At 33.9% G+C, this 18813-nt stretch overlaps 1 protein-coding gene across 6 annotated transcripts in view; it reads right to left on the bottom strand.

Moving 5' to 3' along the window:
• Nucleotides 1–18813, bottom strand: part of ZNF280D (zinc finger protein 280D) — a 137967-nt gene that overhangs the window by 62633 nt on the left and 56521 nt on the right. For all 6 annotated transcript variants that reach the window (XM_039230637.1, XM_039230636.1, XM_039230634.1 and 3 more), the window contains 5 exons: nucleotides 11293–11516; nucleotides 7801–7958; nucleotides 7016–7116; nucleotides 5862–6008; nucleotides 432–566 (listed from right to left, as the gene is read on the bottom strand). In XM_039230637.1, coding sequence (XP_039086568.1) covers nucleotides 432–566; nucleotides 5862–6008; nucleotides 7016–7116; nucleotides 7801–7958; nucleotides 11293–11516 — 765 coding nt within the window. The remainder of the gene's footprint in view (nucleotides 1–431; nucleotides 567–5861; nucleotides 6009–7015; nucleotides 7117–7800; nucleotides 7959–11292; nucleotides 11517–18813) is intronic.

The following is an 18813-nucleotide window of genomic DNA, read 5'->3' on the forward strand; positions in this document are numbered from 1 at the left end:
AACTTCAATAAACATCTAAGAACCTATGGCATTTGCTGTACTGTGTCAGATGCTGAGGACACAAAGATAAAACATGAGTCCTGATCTCAAGCATCTTATAGTTTAGCAGATAAAACTGACATATACACTGCCAACTGGAATAGCTCAGAAATAGCCTATATGATATTGACACAACCCACTGACCCAGGGAACAGTTAATCTAGTGGCACTTTTTACAAAGGAATTATCACTTTAGCACAGCACATACCACCGACTATAAAACAATGGTCAGAAGGTTTCTTTTCTAGACATAAGAATGACAAAACCTAAAGTTAAAGTCTTAATAAAAATCAGAAATCATTTTTAAGCATTATATTCAATAGATAAAAGGAGGCAGGAATTAAATTCTATTATCATACAAAATGTTAAAAACACAACACATTTAAACTCACTTTTGTTCCAGGAGGCAATCCTTCTAGTTGTTTAGGTTTTATAAATGTTCTATGATGCTGAGTCTTGTGATCCATTTTCTCTTTGCATGTCAAAAATTGCAGTCTGCATTTTGTACAACGATGTATTCCTTTTTTCTGTTTAAAAAAAAAAACAGAAAAAGGGAGGAAAAATAATTTCTAAAACCACAAATGCTGTGTCCTGAAACTGCTCTGATTCAATTTTAATGATACCTAAATAACTTTAAAACTAGTATTTTACACCTCCCATATAGAAGGCAATGTTATTTCATTTCTAAAAGCCCTCTTTGTATTAGTACTTGGGTTTCAAAAATGTAGTGACATTGAACATAAAAGGTCTATCAGTAGGTTCTTATGAAAGTTCTCTCAAGAGTGGTGTGAAATCTCTTCTAATTACAATTTTAAAGTATTTAGACACATGATATGGTTAAAATGAGCTATACTATACTTTATCCTAGAAAAAGGTAAATTCTTTTTAAGTTTTGCTACTTTCAGTTGGTTGACAAGTTGGTAAAATAAAGTCAGATATTTCAAAGAAGGTCACTAGAAATGGTTGTATAGAGCAGTCTATTATACCTTTCTGCAATGAGGAGAATGTTGTATAGCTAAACTGACAAGGATGCTAGCCACTACCACATATGGTTATTGAGCACCTGAAATATGTCAAGTGTAACTGAATTTTTAATTTTATCTAATTAATTTTAACTTGAATAGGCACATCGACATTGCATAGTATTGATGTAGAGACATAAATCAGAACTACTACTCCCCATCTACTTACTGATTGAGATCTCTTGAGTGAGTCCCTCTTGAAACCCAATCCTGTAACTATTTTACAGCTGGGAAACAGTACCCAAAATAACTGAATCACTATCCTATAACTAGTTACTGATGTTGCAAGACTGCTGATCCAGTGCTCTTTCTACTATATATCAACTACAATCTTACCTATATGCTCTCATTAATTTAGAAATGATATGGATGTACATATATATATATACACAAACTTAAACAATAAAATACAAAAGAATGTTTTTTCAAAAGCTGCAATCTGCCAGATATATCACTATTTCCATTTAAATACACTCACTCATTTATAAAATTCAAACAAGGTAAAATACTAAGAAGTACCTGGCACAATTACTAGCACACAGCAGGCATTTCATAAATTAAAGCTCTTTACAAAATTCAAAGTAATATATAAATATAATGTGTTTGTATGACTATTCTAGCTGCATCTTAAGACTATTTTAGAAGTGTGGTGAATTGGATTATATCACAGATACAGGCAATTTTTAAATATTCATTTATGTGTGCTGAAGGAAAAGGAGGAAAAAAAGAAAACTCAGCCACAAATCAGATATCAAGACAAAAAGAAAGTTAGTTCTCCAGAATCCAAATCCCAGAAATCTTTTCTCTACCTATAATCACTCCCCAGGTTACCTCATCCAGTTTCAAGGCTTTAAATAATATCTATCCAACTGTCTACTGGATACCACTACCTGATAGCTAACATGCATCTCAAATCAACATGGACAAAACTGAATTCTGGATTTTTCTCCCTGCCTCCCCTCCCCCCTGCCGCCCAAATCTGCTCTTTTCTTAGTCTTTTTCCTATGACAGAATATGAAAATTCTACTCTTACAGCTGCTTAGGACAAAAAAATCAGTAACTCACTCACACATCCTATTACCAACACGCTAATAAAATCTGTCAGCTCTACCTTCAAAAACTTTCATAATTTTTCCACTCCTCATTACTTCTAACCATTGCTACTAAACCATTGCTACCACCTGGACTACTATAATAATCTCCTATCTTCCTGTCATAGTCTTTCCTCCCTGTCTATTCTCTCGATAGCTGTCAATGATCTTAAAACATGGTAGATCTTTCACATGCTAAAACGTTCCCGTGGCTTTCCAAAGTCCTGTTTCTGGTTTACAAGGCCTTACATAAACATGCCTGCATTCTATTGCTACACCCTTATCTCCTACTTGTCTTTCTCTTTTTAGTTTTCTCTACTCTAGCCACAACTGTCCTCTGACATATTTTGAGTGTCCCATATATATATTCACTTCACTGTCTGTATAATGTTTCTTCGCCCAGACTTCCACATGGCTTATTACTTTATTTCCTTCAGAGAGGCTCGTGTTTTACCACAATATATACATAAGAGCAACCAGTCCTCCACTCCCAACACCTCTCTGGCACTCTCCATCTTCCACATTTTCCTTCTATCAACAGTTACCATGCATATACATTCAAACATAAACACATATATTTATTTCACTATTATATAATAGCCAAAACAGCACATAGTAAGGCACTCAATAAATGGACTGTTAAATAAATGGACAGTGAGGCGGAAAGCAAGAGACTGACAGAGAAAGTGGGTATAAGAAGCAGATACAATTTAACTAGTTCAAAATGTCTGCCATTCCATTCAATGAACTTTTGTCCAGAATCATGAGACAGAATACATTAATCTACTATTCCCTTAGTTGGACACAAGTCTTGCATGTGTCTCATGTATGTATGCATTTCAATGTGATAGGAGTAATAAAGAAAACAGCACATTTTTAGTAACATCATGTTCACTCAAAGAAATAGTGATCTATTCTAAGGATAGAGAAATAATTACCAGTGTTGAACTTTTTGATACCACGTTGTTTGGGAAACTTGAAGGATTTAAGAGTGATTCTGACTACATGTTATTTCTGCCCTTAGATCTAATGCCAATGTGCAATCTGACTCTGTGATAAGGCAATAAAAACCTGGGCTGTGAAATCAAATTTTAATTCTGCTTTTTATTAGGTAATAAGACACTGAGCAAGTTACTTTCTCTAAAACTTTGTTTCCTATCTATAAATTAGAAATAATAATATAGGATTTTGAGGATTGAATGTGATAATGCTTGTAAAGCACCTGCTGCTGCCATAAGGTGAGTGATGGCATATGTTAACTGCTTAATATTTTTATTAAAGATCTAATGAGCTTATTTAACACATCCAAAATCATTTTTATTATTTCTTAAAAGTCATACAAACTGGATTCTAAGCTCTAAAATCCCGAAACTTAATAATGCAACTCCTTTAAAAAAAAGTTACAACCAAAGTCTTTGAAGACAATAAAATGAGCCAAAGAGTCAACAATTCGTATTGCCTAATATCACACTAATAATGTCACCTCAATTATAAGTTCATAATCCTGCTTAACTATGGTGTCCTAGCCTTTGTAAATAATCATGCAAACTATAAATACATTCAAGAATGTTGATGATCCTTATTAACAGATTTCGCCCCTCTTTACTGATGCTGCCTGCCTTCTGAATGTTCCATATGAACCAAAGAAAATTGGGCACCAATGGCAAGTTAAGACAAAACTCAGCATATAAAAACCTTATAAATCACATAGCCCACAGAGTGGGCTCACACATCTCTTTCATAATTATTATTCTTCCCACATCTACATCTCACTCTGGAGCTTAGGAAAGCATGTGGAGAAAATTATGTTAAAAGTCCTATAAAGAAATAGCACTACTATTAATATTTCATTCTCTCATTCAAAGTTAAAGGCCAAAGGTTAAATAAAGAGTACCAAAAATAGTGTTTCCAAAATTCTATTCCTCAAAAAAACGTTAATAGGTATTGTGCAAATAAAGGGGTACCATTTGAAAGTCATCAATGGCAAAAAAGTTTGGGGACTAATGCATACTATACCCCTTGCTTGGAGATTCACAAAGTTCATTAGCATATTAAAAGTTTCAAGAAGTCCTATTTTAAAAACCAGACAACAAACTGTTTAATATTGTAAATCTAGGCATTTGTCAAATTTTTCTAAACCAGTAACAATTCTGGGGGAAACATTTACTAACAACTAATGGAACACTACTGAGGAAACCTAGAATAGAAAGATCTTGCCAGAGATTCTCAAAGATGAGTATCATCCCAGTCACAACATAGGTGATACTAAATTCACCTGGTTAAAGAAGATGTGGTATATACACACACACCCACACACATGCACAATGGAATGTTACTCAGCCATAAAAAGAATAAAATCTTGCCATTTGCAATGACATGGATGGAGCTAGAGTATTATGCTAAGCGAAATAAGACAGAGAAAGACAAATATTATTTCACTCAGATGTGGAATCTAAGAAAGAAAACAACTGAACATGAGGAGAGTGAAGAAGGGGCAAAGCAAGAAACAGATTCCTAATGAGAGAAAACAAACAGATGGTTATCAGAGGTAAACAATGTTTAAAGAGGTAGGCTATGGGTTAGACAGGTGATGGGGATAAGGAGGGCACTTGTGATGAGCACCAGGTGTAGTATTTAAGTGTTGAATCACTAAATTCTAAATCTGATATTAATATTAGATGTATGTTAACTAACTGGAATTTAAATAAAAATGTAAAATAAAATTCACTTGGAAATTCTACTTTTATGATTTTTCCCATTTAAAAACCACAAGTTGATTATCTTATGACCAGAACTGAAAGCAAAGTGAGCACCAATCAGTGTGTCAACTTCATCAATAGTAAGAAAATGTAATGAGCTGATTAGGGAGGTGGCAAAACTTGATTACATGATCAGATTCTGTAAACCCAGTGAGTTCTGATTTTGGCAAAGACACTGTTGTTGCTCTTTCAAGCATTTAAAAACAACATCAGTGTTACATAAAAGTTTTCAACCCAAACAAAGGGTCGTTTAATTGCTTCAGGAAAAGAACTAGTAAGCATTAACATCAGAATTCAAGAGAAGGGTATAAGTGCTAATATTGGGTCCCAAAAATTACATAGCAGAACTAACATAAGTCATCCACAAAACAAGTGATGGCCTAAATACAGTTCTTTGGCAGAGTTCATGTACTAAGCAGTGTCATTACTGTTTCCTTTATCACTGGCAGCTATAAAAGACCACTTCTGGTCAATGATAACAACATGTATTCTCATAATTAAGGGGGCTTAAAAGTGGAAGTAAGGTTGGAAGAGAAAAAGGAAAACAAGATTATTTGTCCTCAATTTCTTTCTTTCTCAGTGCAAAGAAACCACCTTCAAAATCATTCCCACACCTGATAACTACCTTCAAAATCATTCCTATATCCACTCCTGGGCTCTGAAATATCCAATTGTTTGAATATTCCACTCACTTTCCCTTTTTTCCTTCAATACTAAGTTTCTGATTTCCAGCTATTTTTCAGAATTTTCACTCATGAGCTACAACATCACCAGAAAAGTATCACAGAAAAGAAGTGAAAGTTTCACAAGTATCTGCATAAATTGAAAACTAATCATGTCATTTGAAATAACCTTGCTTCCCTGTAGAACAAATCTAACCAATGTTCTCAGTAATAATCTATCCTTTTGCTAAAAAAAAATATGAACAAACAAGAATTGGTAAATCTCACCTGATGCTTCATATAATGATGCATGTAGGGTGTTGCAATTTTAATAACTTTGAGGCAAAATGGACATAGCAAGTTCTTAGTGTTTTCATGCGATGTTCTAAAATGAGTTTCTACATCAGAAAATGATGATGATCTATAATTGCAAACCTACAAATAAAAAAGGTTTAGTTTAACTTGAAAATGTATAATGATATGCAATTACAAAGTAACAATAATAGGTCATTTGTTTAGAAGAACATTGGTGCTACTCATTTCAGCTTTCATAACTATCCAATCAAGAAACCCGTTAATGCAAGCACTGAAAGATAATCTTTGAGAGAGAAAAGTTATCTTTCAGTTTGGGGATAGCTCCCAAAACATAACTAGATTCCCTTCTTTTTATCAGCTATTTTTATTTATCATCCCCATCTTGACTTGAATTTTCAAGCTTTAACACCTCTTGTCCTATAAAGTTTTTTTCTGCTACATAAAACAGCACTTTCTTTTAGATTGTAAATGGCTTCCAGGCTATATGGCATTGGCAATATATTTTTATCTTCTTTTTCTATTTCTTCAAATTCTGAAAATATACTAATCCCAAAGCATTTGGTAGAGTTCTCTGTAAGTAAAAGCATTTCATATTTCCCTTGTATGCCTACACTCTCCCCTATATATTAAGTCTCTATATTTGTCTATTAGCCACAGGATTCTTTGTCCAATCAGGAGTGGGTAAAAATGGCCTGTGGGCCAATTTCAACTCTCTGCTGACCCCTACATACAATGCATAAGTTATATCAAAGGTTTTTAAATTAATAGTTTACAAGAGGGATTTTTATTTTAGTAACCAATTTTATCTTTAGATAGGAAAAAATATATATTTCATGACCCATAAAATTATATGAAATTCAGATTACAGTGTCCATAGATAAAGTTTAAATAAACACAGCCAGATCACATTCATTTACTTATTGTCTGTGGCTGCCCTTGTGCTATAATGGCAGGGTTGATTAGTTGCAACAGTGATTATATGATCCTGAAAGCCTGAATATTTTCCACCTGGTGCTTTAGAAAAAAAAATTTTGCTGACCCCTGGCCCAATAAGTTTAAATCTTATAATCAAAACAAGAGAAACCAAACAAACCAAACACTGTGTACACAATAAAATATATATATACCTGGCAAATATATGGCATTTCACCGGGCTTATGATTGTCCTTCATATGTTGTAAAAGAATATGCTCTGTTTCAAATGATAATTCACAGATTTTGCAAATGGCTAAAAGTGGTGAGGAAAAAGACATTACACCATTTTAAGATACACACACACACAAACAGCAAATCATTATGTTGTATAACTGAAACTATATGTCAATTATGCCTAAAAATGAAGTATCCTTACCAGGCAAACACAAACATATATAAATAAAATTCATTTTATATATCTATATCAATAGTAATGTGGTAGTAGCGGATAACAGCTATATAGTTTCTAATTGTGTGCCAAACACAGTTCTAAGTACTTAACTTATATTAGCTCATTTAATTCTCATAACAGCATTATGAAACAGGTATTTCTATAATTCTCATTATTCAAATATTAAATAAGTTGCCGGAGATCACACAGTTCTATTAAAAGGCATACCTGGGACTTAAACTCAAGCTATCTAGCTCCAAAATGTGTCACTTTAACTATGATTATAGTCACTTTTTAAAAATTTCATATTTGAAAACTACGATATGAGGTTTTTAATTTAGTTCCCCACATATAACCCACAGGTTATTTACCTTAATGAATTATTTACAAGAGGAACTTTAATTTTGGTAGTTTTAAGTTAAAGCTTTTTCATTTTTCCCCCAAATTCCAAAGTCAATTTTCTTAGTCTTATTTTTCTAACAAGCTTCTTAAGGTTTTCTCAGAGTTACAATGACAAATTTGATAATATCCAATACTGTAACTTACTAGAAAATTCATGGGGTGTATGTGTGCTTTCAATGTGACACTGCAGTTGAAATGGTGTGGGAAACTGACGGTAGCAATGCTGGCAGGTGGTGTGGTTTTCCCAGCTCTCACTGCTCTGCTTCTCAAGTTCCAAGTGGTGTTTCATGTGGTTCATAAACCTATAAATGATTGTCAACAGGTGCAAAAATTCAGATTTAAAAACAAAAATCTAAAAACTAAGTATCTGAATCTAAATCTTAAAAATATAGATACATTACTTAAAATAAAATCTCAAAAGCCTTAAAGTCTTCTAGAAAACTGTAGATTTTAAATAAGTATTTCATTAAGTGGCTAAACATCTTCTTTTCATCTTTGTTTTAAAAGAATTCATCAATGTAATTAATCTGAATTTCAATAATTTGCTCTAATTCCTAATCATTTCAGATTAAAATGTTTTTAAAGAAAAAAAAGCAGTCTTTTTTTCCATACATGAATACTATTTACAATTTTAAACAAAATTTATTTACTTGAAAGGAAGGAAATAAAATACTTGAAAGGAAGGAAACCCTACCACCAAAAGCAGCTAGAGTCATGAGAGAAATCTTTAAAGGCTGTGAAGATATACAATAGATTCCAGCTGTTTAAAAGACAAATTACTGGTATTTTTAATTGTGTCTTGGTTTCTAAATGCATGTAATAGCAATTTTAATGCCTACAATTACAAGAACCTTTTGTTTTATTTAATGATACTGGTTTACTGTTAGCACAGACCATTCATTTTAACTTGCAGACTGTGCCCTTTGTAGGCAACGTCCATTTTTCAGTTTTACATTCTGCTATTTCAGCTTCCCTAAAAGGCTTCTTATGAGCAGGAACTATGACCTTCGACAGCAAAGAGTGCAATATAAATGGGAACACCTATTTAAAAAAGCTTACTGAAGCTTTCTGCTGAATCTGAAAGTAAAGTTATAACAATTTTTAGTCTGGGTCAACTATTAACAATTATTCACTTTGAGCCTGTAAATGAAAGAATCTAGAAAGTAAGTGATAATGTTATTAATCTGGATAGCAGTCACCATGAAGGATATAACATTTATCTCCTTTTTCCCCCTCCACAATACTACTTCTCTTGAACAAGTTATGGCACACTTTGAAGTATCTTTTTGTCTTCCTTTGGTTTTAACACAAGCCTTACAAACACCTATAGAAAATCCTAGCCTTGGAATATTATACATAGAGAAAAGGTCATGAGCCATTAAATTTTCAGCTCACAACTTTAAGCAATTAAAGTGTGTCTATACAAAATAATCTCATAACTAGAAAGCTTACTCTCAATTGTTATATGAGCCTCCACCAAGAACTCATGCTCTTAAACCAAAAGATAGAAAAGAGGGAAACAAAAAAACCAAACTTCTTACAAGGATGTTCAAAGAAAAAATAAACCTGTTTTTGGTGACACTCAATGCAGGAGAAAAAAATATCACATCACAGTATGTTGCTAAGGCAGAGAATAAAAATCTATAGCTATTAATTTCTTACCATTCTCTATAAACATCAGTTTGTCTTCCCAATTTTTAGTGTTAAAATATTTTTTAACATATATAACTTATTTGGTTATGAAGTATTTACCATTAAGGTCACATTACTAAACAATCAGTATTTTAAAAAATGCTCAATTCCTGGATGTTATAAGGGCTGTTTGCTTAAAACTTCTAAATAATCAGGTACTCTAAAATGTGTAACTACTCTTCTGAAATAATAACAAAGGAATTGTTAGTTTTCATATGTTTAATACTAAGTGGGCTAATCTCAAAAGCAAAAAGATTTCTCTCATGACCATGGCTGCTTTTTGTGGTAATCCTTTCAAGTAAATAAATTTTATTTAAAAATGTAAATAGTATTCATGTATGGAAAAAAGACTGTTTTTTTTTCCTTTAACATTTTAGTCTGAAATGATTAAGAATTAGAGCCAATTATTGAAATTTCAGATTAATTATATTGATGAATTCTTTTCTGTAGTTATTGCTGAAATAACTACATATCACATATATAATATTTAAGTATAACAAAGAACTAAGTCAGTGAAACATATTTCTATGCATTCACCACATTGATTAACAGGATTTTTCTGATATATTTTACTATTAAAGGAGTAAGAATATGGAAATAGGTGACAGCATTATACTGTAATATTGTTTCAGTGTTATACCAAAAAATACAATAACCCTTCTATTAAACTACTAAGACCATTAACTATTGATGGCTGTTAAAGTTTAATAAAAAGTGATAAGGAAATGTGAAACTCATATGAAATAACATACGTGAAAGGATTTGGAAACTATAAACTACCACCAGAAATAAACCTTTAATAATTGTTATAGGAGCATATAACAATGTACTTCAGGGTTTTTCTATATCCTTCTTTTCTGACCTAAGAACTCACAGGAAAATGAAATAAATAATAGGTCCAGAAGTAACCTATTGGTACCTAAGAATGCTACTTACAAATAATAGTTGTCAAATATAAACACAGAAAAGCATACGTATGTATGTTTGTATAAACACACACAAACCAATGATGTCTACAACTTACTTGGAAATGTGTGAGGAAAAGGAACAGTTTGATACACGATATCAAATAGATGTTGATAAAGCAAGTACAGTAAAATGTTAATGGTAGAATCAAGGTGGTAAGTATACAAATACCTGTGGTAAAAATTTTAAAACTCTGTTGAATGTCTGAAAATTTTTATAATAAAATGGTGGAAAAACAACCTTACCTAATATAAATGTCAAGCTCTATAACCAATGAAAAATATCAATCAATACATCTTGCAACTCTGTGCTTGTTACATACTCATTAATAGGATGACAACTACTAATATGCCATGTAACACGAAGATTACAAAGTAAAGGTCGTAAAATTTAAAGTATACATGTATAAGTCTTCAAAATTACACTGGGAATTAAATTTCTAAGTTTTCAAGAGGTTAAATTTGGAAATCAAAGCCAACATGCTTCCTAGAACTGGTATTTTTCTAAAGAAGATCACTTTTCCTGCATGGTAAACGTTCCAAAATTATAAATATGAACTGAAAGATCTGAGCATTAAGTAAGATCAATATGGAAGAGGTCAAACTGGACAAAACATACTGAAGTGGTACTTTTTGTGAAGAAAAATAAAATTCAAAAGCAGCTAAAAATGAAAATGATCTCATGAAAATCCCTAAAACAGTGATAATATAGGGGAAAAGTTAATTTTCCCTTATTTGAAACAAAGTTTGTCCTTTCTTAAGTTATCTTAAAGAGATACAACTAAGTGGATCCAGGAGTCAACTCTAAATTACAAGAAAGAACAAAAGCTCTTCAACAGGATAATGTGCCTCTGTTCTTAATAAAAAGTATTAAAACTGCTTATCTAGAATGACACAGAGAAATACAAGATAAAGATACAACAGTTGTATCTTTAGCATTCCAATTTTCAAAGAGAAATAAAAATAAGTATTTACATACCTAATATTATTTTTAAGAATTTTCAGGCAACTGAAGCACTTAAAGGTTGTGTGAGTCTTCTGTTCTTCTTGAACATCTCCTCCATGTTTTCCATAATAAAAGTCATTAACTAACATGATCAATTTTCCTTTCTCTGAATCAACAGTCTTATTTTTATTTGCTGTACTTGAAAATTCTGTTTTAGCCAGTCCTAAAAAATTATTTATCATGTCTGGACAACAGTACTGAAAGAGAAAAAACAGAAATCTTATTTATCCCTTAAAAAAAGAGACATCAAAAAACAATTGTATATTTACAACTAAAGCCAGACCATGGAAAACTATGCTTGGTAAGTATCTGGGAAAATATTCACCAAAAGATTTTGGTACATACACTCCAAATAACAATAAACACCTATATCTTAATAAACAACAACAAAAATTTATTAAAGAAAAACTAAAACCAGAAATTGGCTTCTGACCTAACAATTTTTTCCTTGCAATTTATCTTTTTGGATATATTACTGAATGATAACTTAAATGCTTAACTAAACTAAAACTCATTCAGGGCACATGGTTGTCTTGGTTGGTTGAGCGTCTGACTTTTGATTTCAGCTCTGGTCATGATCTCAAGGTTGTGGGATTGAGCTCTGCTTCAGGCTCCATGCTGGGTGTGGAGTATGCTTAAGATTCATTCTCTCACCCCCTCTCATTCTCCCCCAACCAGTGCTCACTCTCTCTCTCTAAATAAATAAATATATAAATAAATAAACAAACAAACCTTATTCATTTCATATTCATGACAAGATAGAGCACAGAAAGGAAATGCAGATTGCATGCCATAATGTAGATGTTTAATTTTCAAGTGATATAGGAAATTTCATAATATCTAGTTAGAGCTAAAAACTGAGTACAACTAATTTGCCATTGCCCAGACTCAAGATGCTAGAAAATGTACGAGGGAAAAAAAAGCAGCAGTAACACGCTGAAATCTAGAATACTTAAATTTTTGAAGGGAAAATTTAGTTCCTCATGAGATGAGTAAACTCAAGATGTCACATAAACTGGTTCTAAAGTGGAATATTTTCAAATTTGAGGCTTTCTTTTTCCCAACAAGATTTAACTAATTCATTTATCATACATCATTTTCAGTTGTAGAATTTCTCTAGGGCAGTTTTATTCAAAGGTCAGTTCAAAGAAACCTACATTAGAAAACCTAATGTAGTTGTCAAAATGCTAATTCCAGGGCCCACTTCGGACCTATAAACCACAATGTCTAAATACAGGGCCCAGAAATATGTATTTTTCAACAAGCCACCCAGGCAGCTGAGTTTTATAAAATAAACCAGCTGACTTAAACTCTTCCTAAATGTGTTACTTAATAAATCAATAACAACATTAAAAAGTCTGAAACTCTAGGGGCACCTAGGTGGCTTAGTCGGTTAAGCGTCCGACTTTCGCTTAGGTCATGATCTCGCGGTTCCTGGGTTCGAGCCCCGCGTCGGGCTCTGAGCTGACTGCCAGCTCAGAGCCTGGAGCCTGTTTCACAGTCTGTGTCTCCCTCTCTCTCTGACCCTCCCCTGCTCACGCTGTCTCTCTCTCTCTCTCTCTCCTAGAAATAAATAAAACATTTAAAAAAAAAATCTGAAACTCTAAACACAACTCTATTCCATTTCTAAGATAACATCCATTTCTTCTTCAACCACACTGAAATGTTAAATCATCAGTAAAGTGTTCTGTATCACATGGGAAGCTGATCCAAGACAGGCCTATAACACTTCTTCCAATTACATTTATGTTTTTCATCTGTCAGTTCTGAAACCTTTAAGAAAAAAACACGAAGAAAAAAGTCTAAAATAGATCTACTTTAGATCTAAAAGAAAGGAGGAAAATACTGAATAAAATGGGTCCACAAACAGTGACAAAACTTGTGGTTTAAGAGTTAAGGTTGCATCCATAAGCAAAATTAGGACAAATACATGAGATCCTTAATACTACATGATCCTCTGTAGTCAACCACACAGAATAATAAAGTTGAAATGAAACCACAAAGAAAAGAGGGAAATGAGAAAGATTTTGCTCTACGTTTCGAGATCCTTCTTGTGACACATATCATAGTTAAGAGCTCAACAGTAGGTAAGTCAGACTATTTCTAAGGACTTTTATAAGGCTAAGTTCCTTCTAAAACATACTGGTTTTGAATTTAAGGATAATGAAGAAAAGGACAGTTCAGAGTAAATCCATCATCACTATGAGAAAAATCTCAAAAATGTATCTTACCACAAATGATATGTATCATAGTATCATTTTGATACACAAAACCCCTGACTTCTTCTGCCATTTTACCATAGGAGTAATCTCAAACAATGATAAAAATTATAATGCACAAAAATTATATATACAGAATAGTGTCCCTAATTAGAAATGTGGACAATGATATATATTCAAACATTAAATCTGCTTTTCAGACTGTAGAAGCTATTGAGTCATATTTGAGATTCAATTCCTTCCTGAAATCTACAAAATAAGTAGTCTATAGTAGAGTGTGCTACAAGGTTATGTTTTCAGAAACATCTAATTTGGTACATCTATAAAAGGTAAAGTTACCTTCATTACTCATAAACTATGATATACATAATAGATAATCAACTGTTTCCTGTGCTTCCATTTTTTCTTTTAAATAAAAAAGGATCAGATTTTAAAAACAAATATTAAATGTCAAAGTATCTTTTTTTAGTATAGTTATCATATTATGCTACATTAGTTTCATTCACAGTATCTTTTTTTTTTTTCATTCATAGTATCTTTTAAGCAATGCTTCAGATCCCTTTTTAAGACAGATGAACAATAAACCACTGAAAACCAAGAATGGACAACCCAGTTCAAAAAATTTAGTAATTTATAGAAAAGCAAAGAATCCCACAGAAAATGTCCAGAGGTCAAAAGGCAAGAAAGCAACTGAAGAAATGAGAATTAGGCTTAGATGGAAGGTTTTATAGGAAGGCAGAAAAAGCTATAGATGGCATGACTGAGCTATGGTCCAAGATCACCTGGTCAAGTTTTATTCAGTCCTAAAACCCTTTTGGTTCTACCCTTCACTGCAGGCCTGGGTTATCCCTTATTTTCCTGGGTTGGCCATTCTGCAAATTTTAAACTTTAAGGCCATACGCTGTAATTTTAAACAGTAGATACCACTTAAACACCATTCTCATCTTCACTCCGACCAGTGGACAGCTATGTTTGATTGCTTTGTTAGTACCTAAAAATTTATGTAAGATTTTCAGAACAAAGAAGGTTGGATGTTTTTTTAAAATAGCAAAATAGAGAGACACCTGGGTGGCTCAGTCAGTTGAACATCTGACTTCACCTCAGGTCATGATCTCACAGTTTGTAAGTTCGAGCCTCGCATCGGGTTCTGTACTGACAGCTCAGAGCCTGAAGCCTGCTTCAGATTCTGTGTCTCCTTCTCTCTCTGCCCCTCGCCTGGTCACACTCTGTCTCTCTCTGTCTCTCGGAAGTGAATAAACATTTTTAAGAGCCTAAGTGTCCATCAACAGATGAATGGATCAAGAAGATGTGGTTTATCTATATCATGGAATACCACATGGCAATGAGAAAGAATGAAATCTGGCCATGTGTAGCAACATGGATGGACCTTGAGGGTGTTACGCTGAGCGAAATAAGTCAGGCAGAGAAGGACAAATATCATATGTTTGCACGTATAGGAGGATTAGGAGGAACTTGACGGAGGAAAAAGGGGGAGAAGAAGGGCGGAAATGGTGGGGGAAAGGGAGAGAGGCAAACCATGAGAGACTCTTGAATGCTGACAAAAACTGAGGACTGATGGATGTGGGGGGGAGGGATGGGCATGGAGGAGGGCACTTTGGGGATGAGCACTGAGTGTTATGTGGAAACTAATTTGACAATAAACTATTTGTAAAAAAAAAAAATTTTTAAATAAAAAAATAAATAGTAAATTAGAAATTCCCATATGATCACCCTATATAAGTCAACATTTCCCCTTCTACTAGGACTCATTCAAAGCCACAACAACAAATTCTCAAAATTTTACTTTCACTGAAACGAAGAACCATATAAAATCCACAGACTCTACAACATATGACGGCATTACCCAAAGCAGCCAAGATCAGAAGACATGAAGCTGGAAGTAGATCAGAGAAGTCAAAAGGACCCAACAGTGACAGATCACAGAAAGTGTCGGCAAAAATTTACATTCTAGAGGTAAAAAACACATCCTGAAGTGCAAAACTATATCCTTTCTTTGCAAAAACAGGTGCAGAAGCTGGGGCAAGTAGGGTAACAGAAGTCTCTCAGACTTCATTTGGTATAGAAAAGCAGAGAAGGCAATGCTATAAAATCAGACACAGTCGCATTTGCAGGAAACCTTCTACCCAGCAAAGAGTTATGTAAACTGGCTAATTGGATGTAAGATTATCATTGCAACCTGGGCTTCCCTGAAGAAGCCCTGTACAAAAGAGCTAGCCTAAGAAAATCCAACTCGTTCTTCACTACGACAGAAACTTACATTCAAACAAAAATACTTTAAGATAAAAGGAGAAAAATGTACAATTCAGACAAAAATGCCATGGAGCAGATGCTGATGAAAACAGTGGCCAAAAATTTTCCTGCAAATTTTAAAACCTTAATGACATAACTGTGTCTACTTGGAAGACCAAAAAGCAAGAAGAGATGGCAAGACCAAAAAGACATTAAAAAGAGTGGCAAAACTGAGGGAAAAGTAGAGAAATAAAATCAGAGAGATAAAGACTATTTAGAAAAGAGAACAGTGGTGAACAGTCATTGGAAAATAAATATTTTCAAATATTAATCAAGATGCAAAGGAGCACATGTACCCCAATGTTCATAGCAGCACTTTCAACAATAGCCAAATCACGGAAAGAGCCTAAATGTCCATCAACTGATGAATGGATCAAGATGATGTGGTTTGTCTATAAAATGGACTACATGGCAATGAGAAAGAATGACATCTGGCCATTTACAGCAACGTGGATGGAACTCAAGGGTGTTACACTAAGTAAAATAAGTCAGGGAGAGAAGGACAGATACCATGTTTTTTCACTCATATGTGAAACAGGAGAAACTTAACAGTGGACCATGAGGAAGGGGAAGGGGAAAAAACAGATAAGGAGAGGGAAGGAGGCAAACCATGAGAGACTCTTAAATAATGAGAACAAACTGAGGGTTGAGGGAGTTGGGGGAAAGGGGAAAAGAGGTGATGGGTATGAAGGAGGGCAACTGTTGGAATGAGCACTGGGTGTTATATGGAAACCAACTTGACAATAAACAAACAAAAATAATAAAATAAAATAAAATAAAATAAATAAAATATTAAGCAAGAAAATTCCACTAAAATAAGTTCCCAAATTCCCAACACTAAATCATGTCATTATAACATTATCAGTCTTTCAGGGAAGCCTCGGTGGCTTCAGCTCAGGTCATGATCTCACAGTTTGTGAGTTCGAGCCCCACATCAGGCTCTGTGCTAACAGCTCAGAGCCTGGAGCCTGCTTCTGATTCCGTGTCACCCTCACTCTCTGCGCCTCTTCCACTCATGTTCTCTCTCTCTCTCACTCAAAAATAAATAAACATTAAAATTATCAGTCTTCCAAAATAAAGAAATTCTATGGACAGCCAGGCAAAAAAGATCAAATCATTTACAAAGGGCAAAGTAATTCAGGCTTATTCAAGATTTCTCAATAGCAACGTTCAATATTTTAAACTGGAGCCCCACAAACAAGATCCTAAAAGTAGGATCCAACTTACTTTATACCTGGCCAAACTATCTTTTGAGAATGGATATAACCAAACTGTTTTGAACATGAAAGACCTCAAACAATGCTGTTCCCAGGCCATTCTTGAGGAAATTACTAGAGGATGAACTTCAGCCAAACAGAGAACTAAAAACATGACAAATAGACCAGCAATCAACACATTTACTGTGAAAAAGGATTAAAACAAATACAGAAATAATGTTAACCAATTCAAATGCAAATGTTATATGCCCTGACAATGAAAAAATTATATAACCAACAAATTAAAACTGGGAGGGGATAAAAGGACAGTAAACATAAGGTCATAGACTGCCTCACATATACCAGCAGTACATCAAATAATATCCATTTAGAACAACCAAATGAAGTAATATAGGTATGAGCAGTTTTAGTAGTGCAAAGATAAATACTCAGAGAGATAATAATGACTAAAATCAGGTAGGAGAGGAGAAGGTAACGATGGGTAGGTTAACAATAGAAAATTTAGTGCTACTTTAACCAACTCTAATTTTACAAAATGGCCAAATAGAAGACTACTAGAATTATATGAGCATTAAATTTACAAGGATAAACAGGTGAACAGAAATATAGCTTCCCTAAAAATTGAAGCTACAAACATATGAAGCAATCACATAGTGAAAGACTTTAAAAAAAGATAATAAAAAAATGTTACAGAACCAAGACCAAAACGAATATAAGTAAGTTTAATGCAAGTGCCAAAACAAAAGAGATTTCATATAGGATCACAAAGGAAAAATCAATTTTGCTGAAACAGAGAGGCATAAAGTGATTCAGAATGGTTGAAAATAAAAGGATAAACAAATACTATACTAGGCAAATGGAAACCATAGGAAAAGAAGAACTGTGACATTAAACATTAAGACAAAACAAGAATAAAAATGGATAAAGGACCTGAACGTGAGACAGGAAACTATCAACACCCTAGAGGAGAAAGCAGGAAACAACCTCCTTGACCTCCACCGCAGCAACTTCTTACTTGACACATCCCCAAAAGCAAGGGAATCAAGAGCAAAAATAAATGATTGGGACCTCATCAAGATTAAAAGCTTCTGCACAGCCAAGGGAACAACCCAGAAAATTAATAGGCAACCAACGGAATGGGAAAAGATAGTTGCAAATGACATATCAGATAAAGGGTTAATATCCAGAATCTATAAGGAACTCACCAAACTCCACGCCCGAAAAACAAACAACCCAGTGAAGAAATGGGCAGAAGACATGAACAGACACTTCTCCAAAGAGGACATCCAGATGGCCAACAGACACATGAAACGATGCTCAGCATCCCTCCTCATCAGGGAAATACAAATCAAAACCACACTGAGATACCACCTCACGCCAGTCAGAGTGGCTAAAATGAGCAAATCAGAGAACTCGAGATGCTGGCGAGGATGTGGAGAAACGGGCACCTTCCTACACTGTTGGTGGGAATGTAAACTGGTACAGACCCTCTGGAAAACAGTGTGGAGGTTCCTCAGGAAACTAACAATAGAACTCCCCTATGACCCAGCAATAGCACTGCTAGGAATTTACCCAAGGGATACAGAAATGCTGAGGCATAGGAGCACATGGACCCCAATGTTCATAGCAGCACTCTCCACAATAGCTAAAACATGGAAAGAGCCTAAGTGTCCATCAACAGATGAATCGATCAAGAAGATGTGGTTTATCTATACCATGGAATACTACATGGCAATGAGAAACAATGA

The sequence above is a fragment of the Hyaena hyaena genome, unplaced genomic scaffold (genome assembly GCF_003009895.1).
Source record: "Hyaena hyaena isolate Hyena2069 unplaced genomic scaffold, ASM300989v1 scaffold_49, whole genome shotgun sequence".
In the NCBI taxonomy this organism is placed as follows: domain Eukaryota; kingdom Metazoa; phylum Chordata; class Mammalia; order Carnivora; family Hyaenidae; genus Hyaena; species Hyaena hyaena.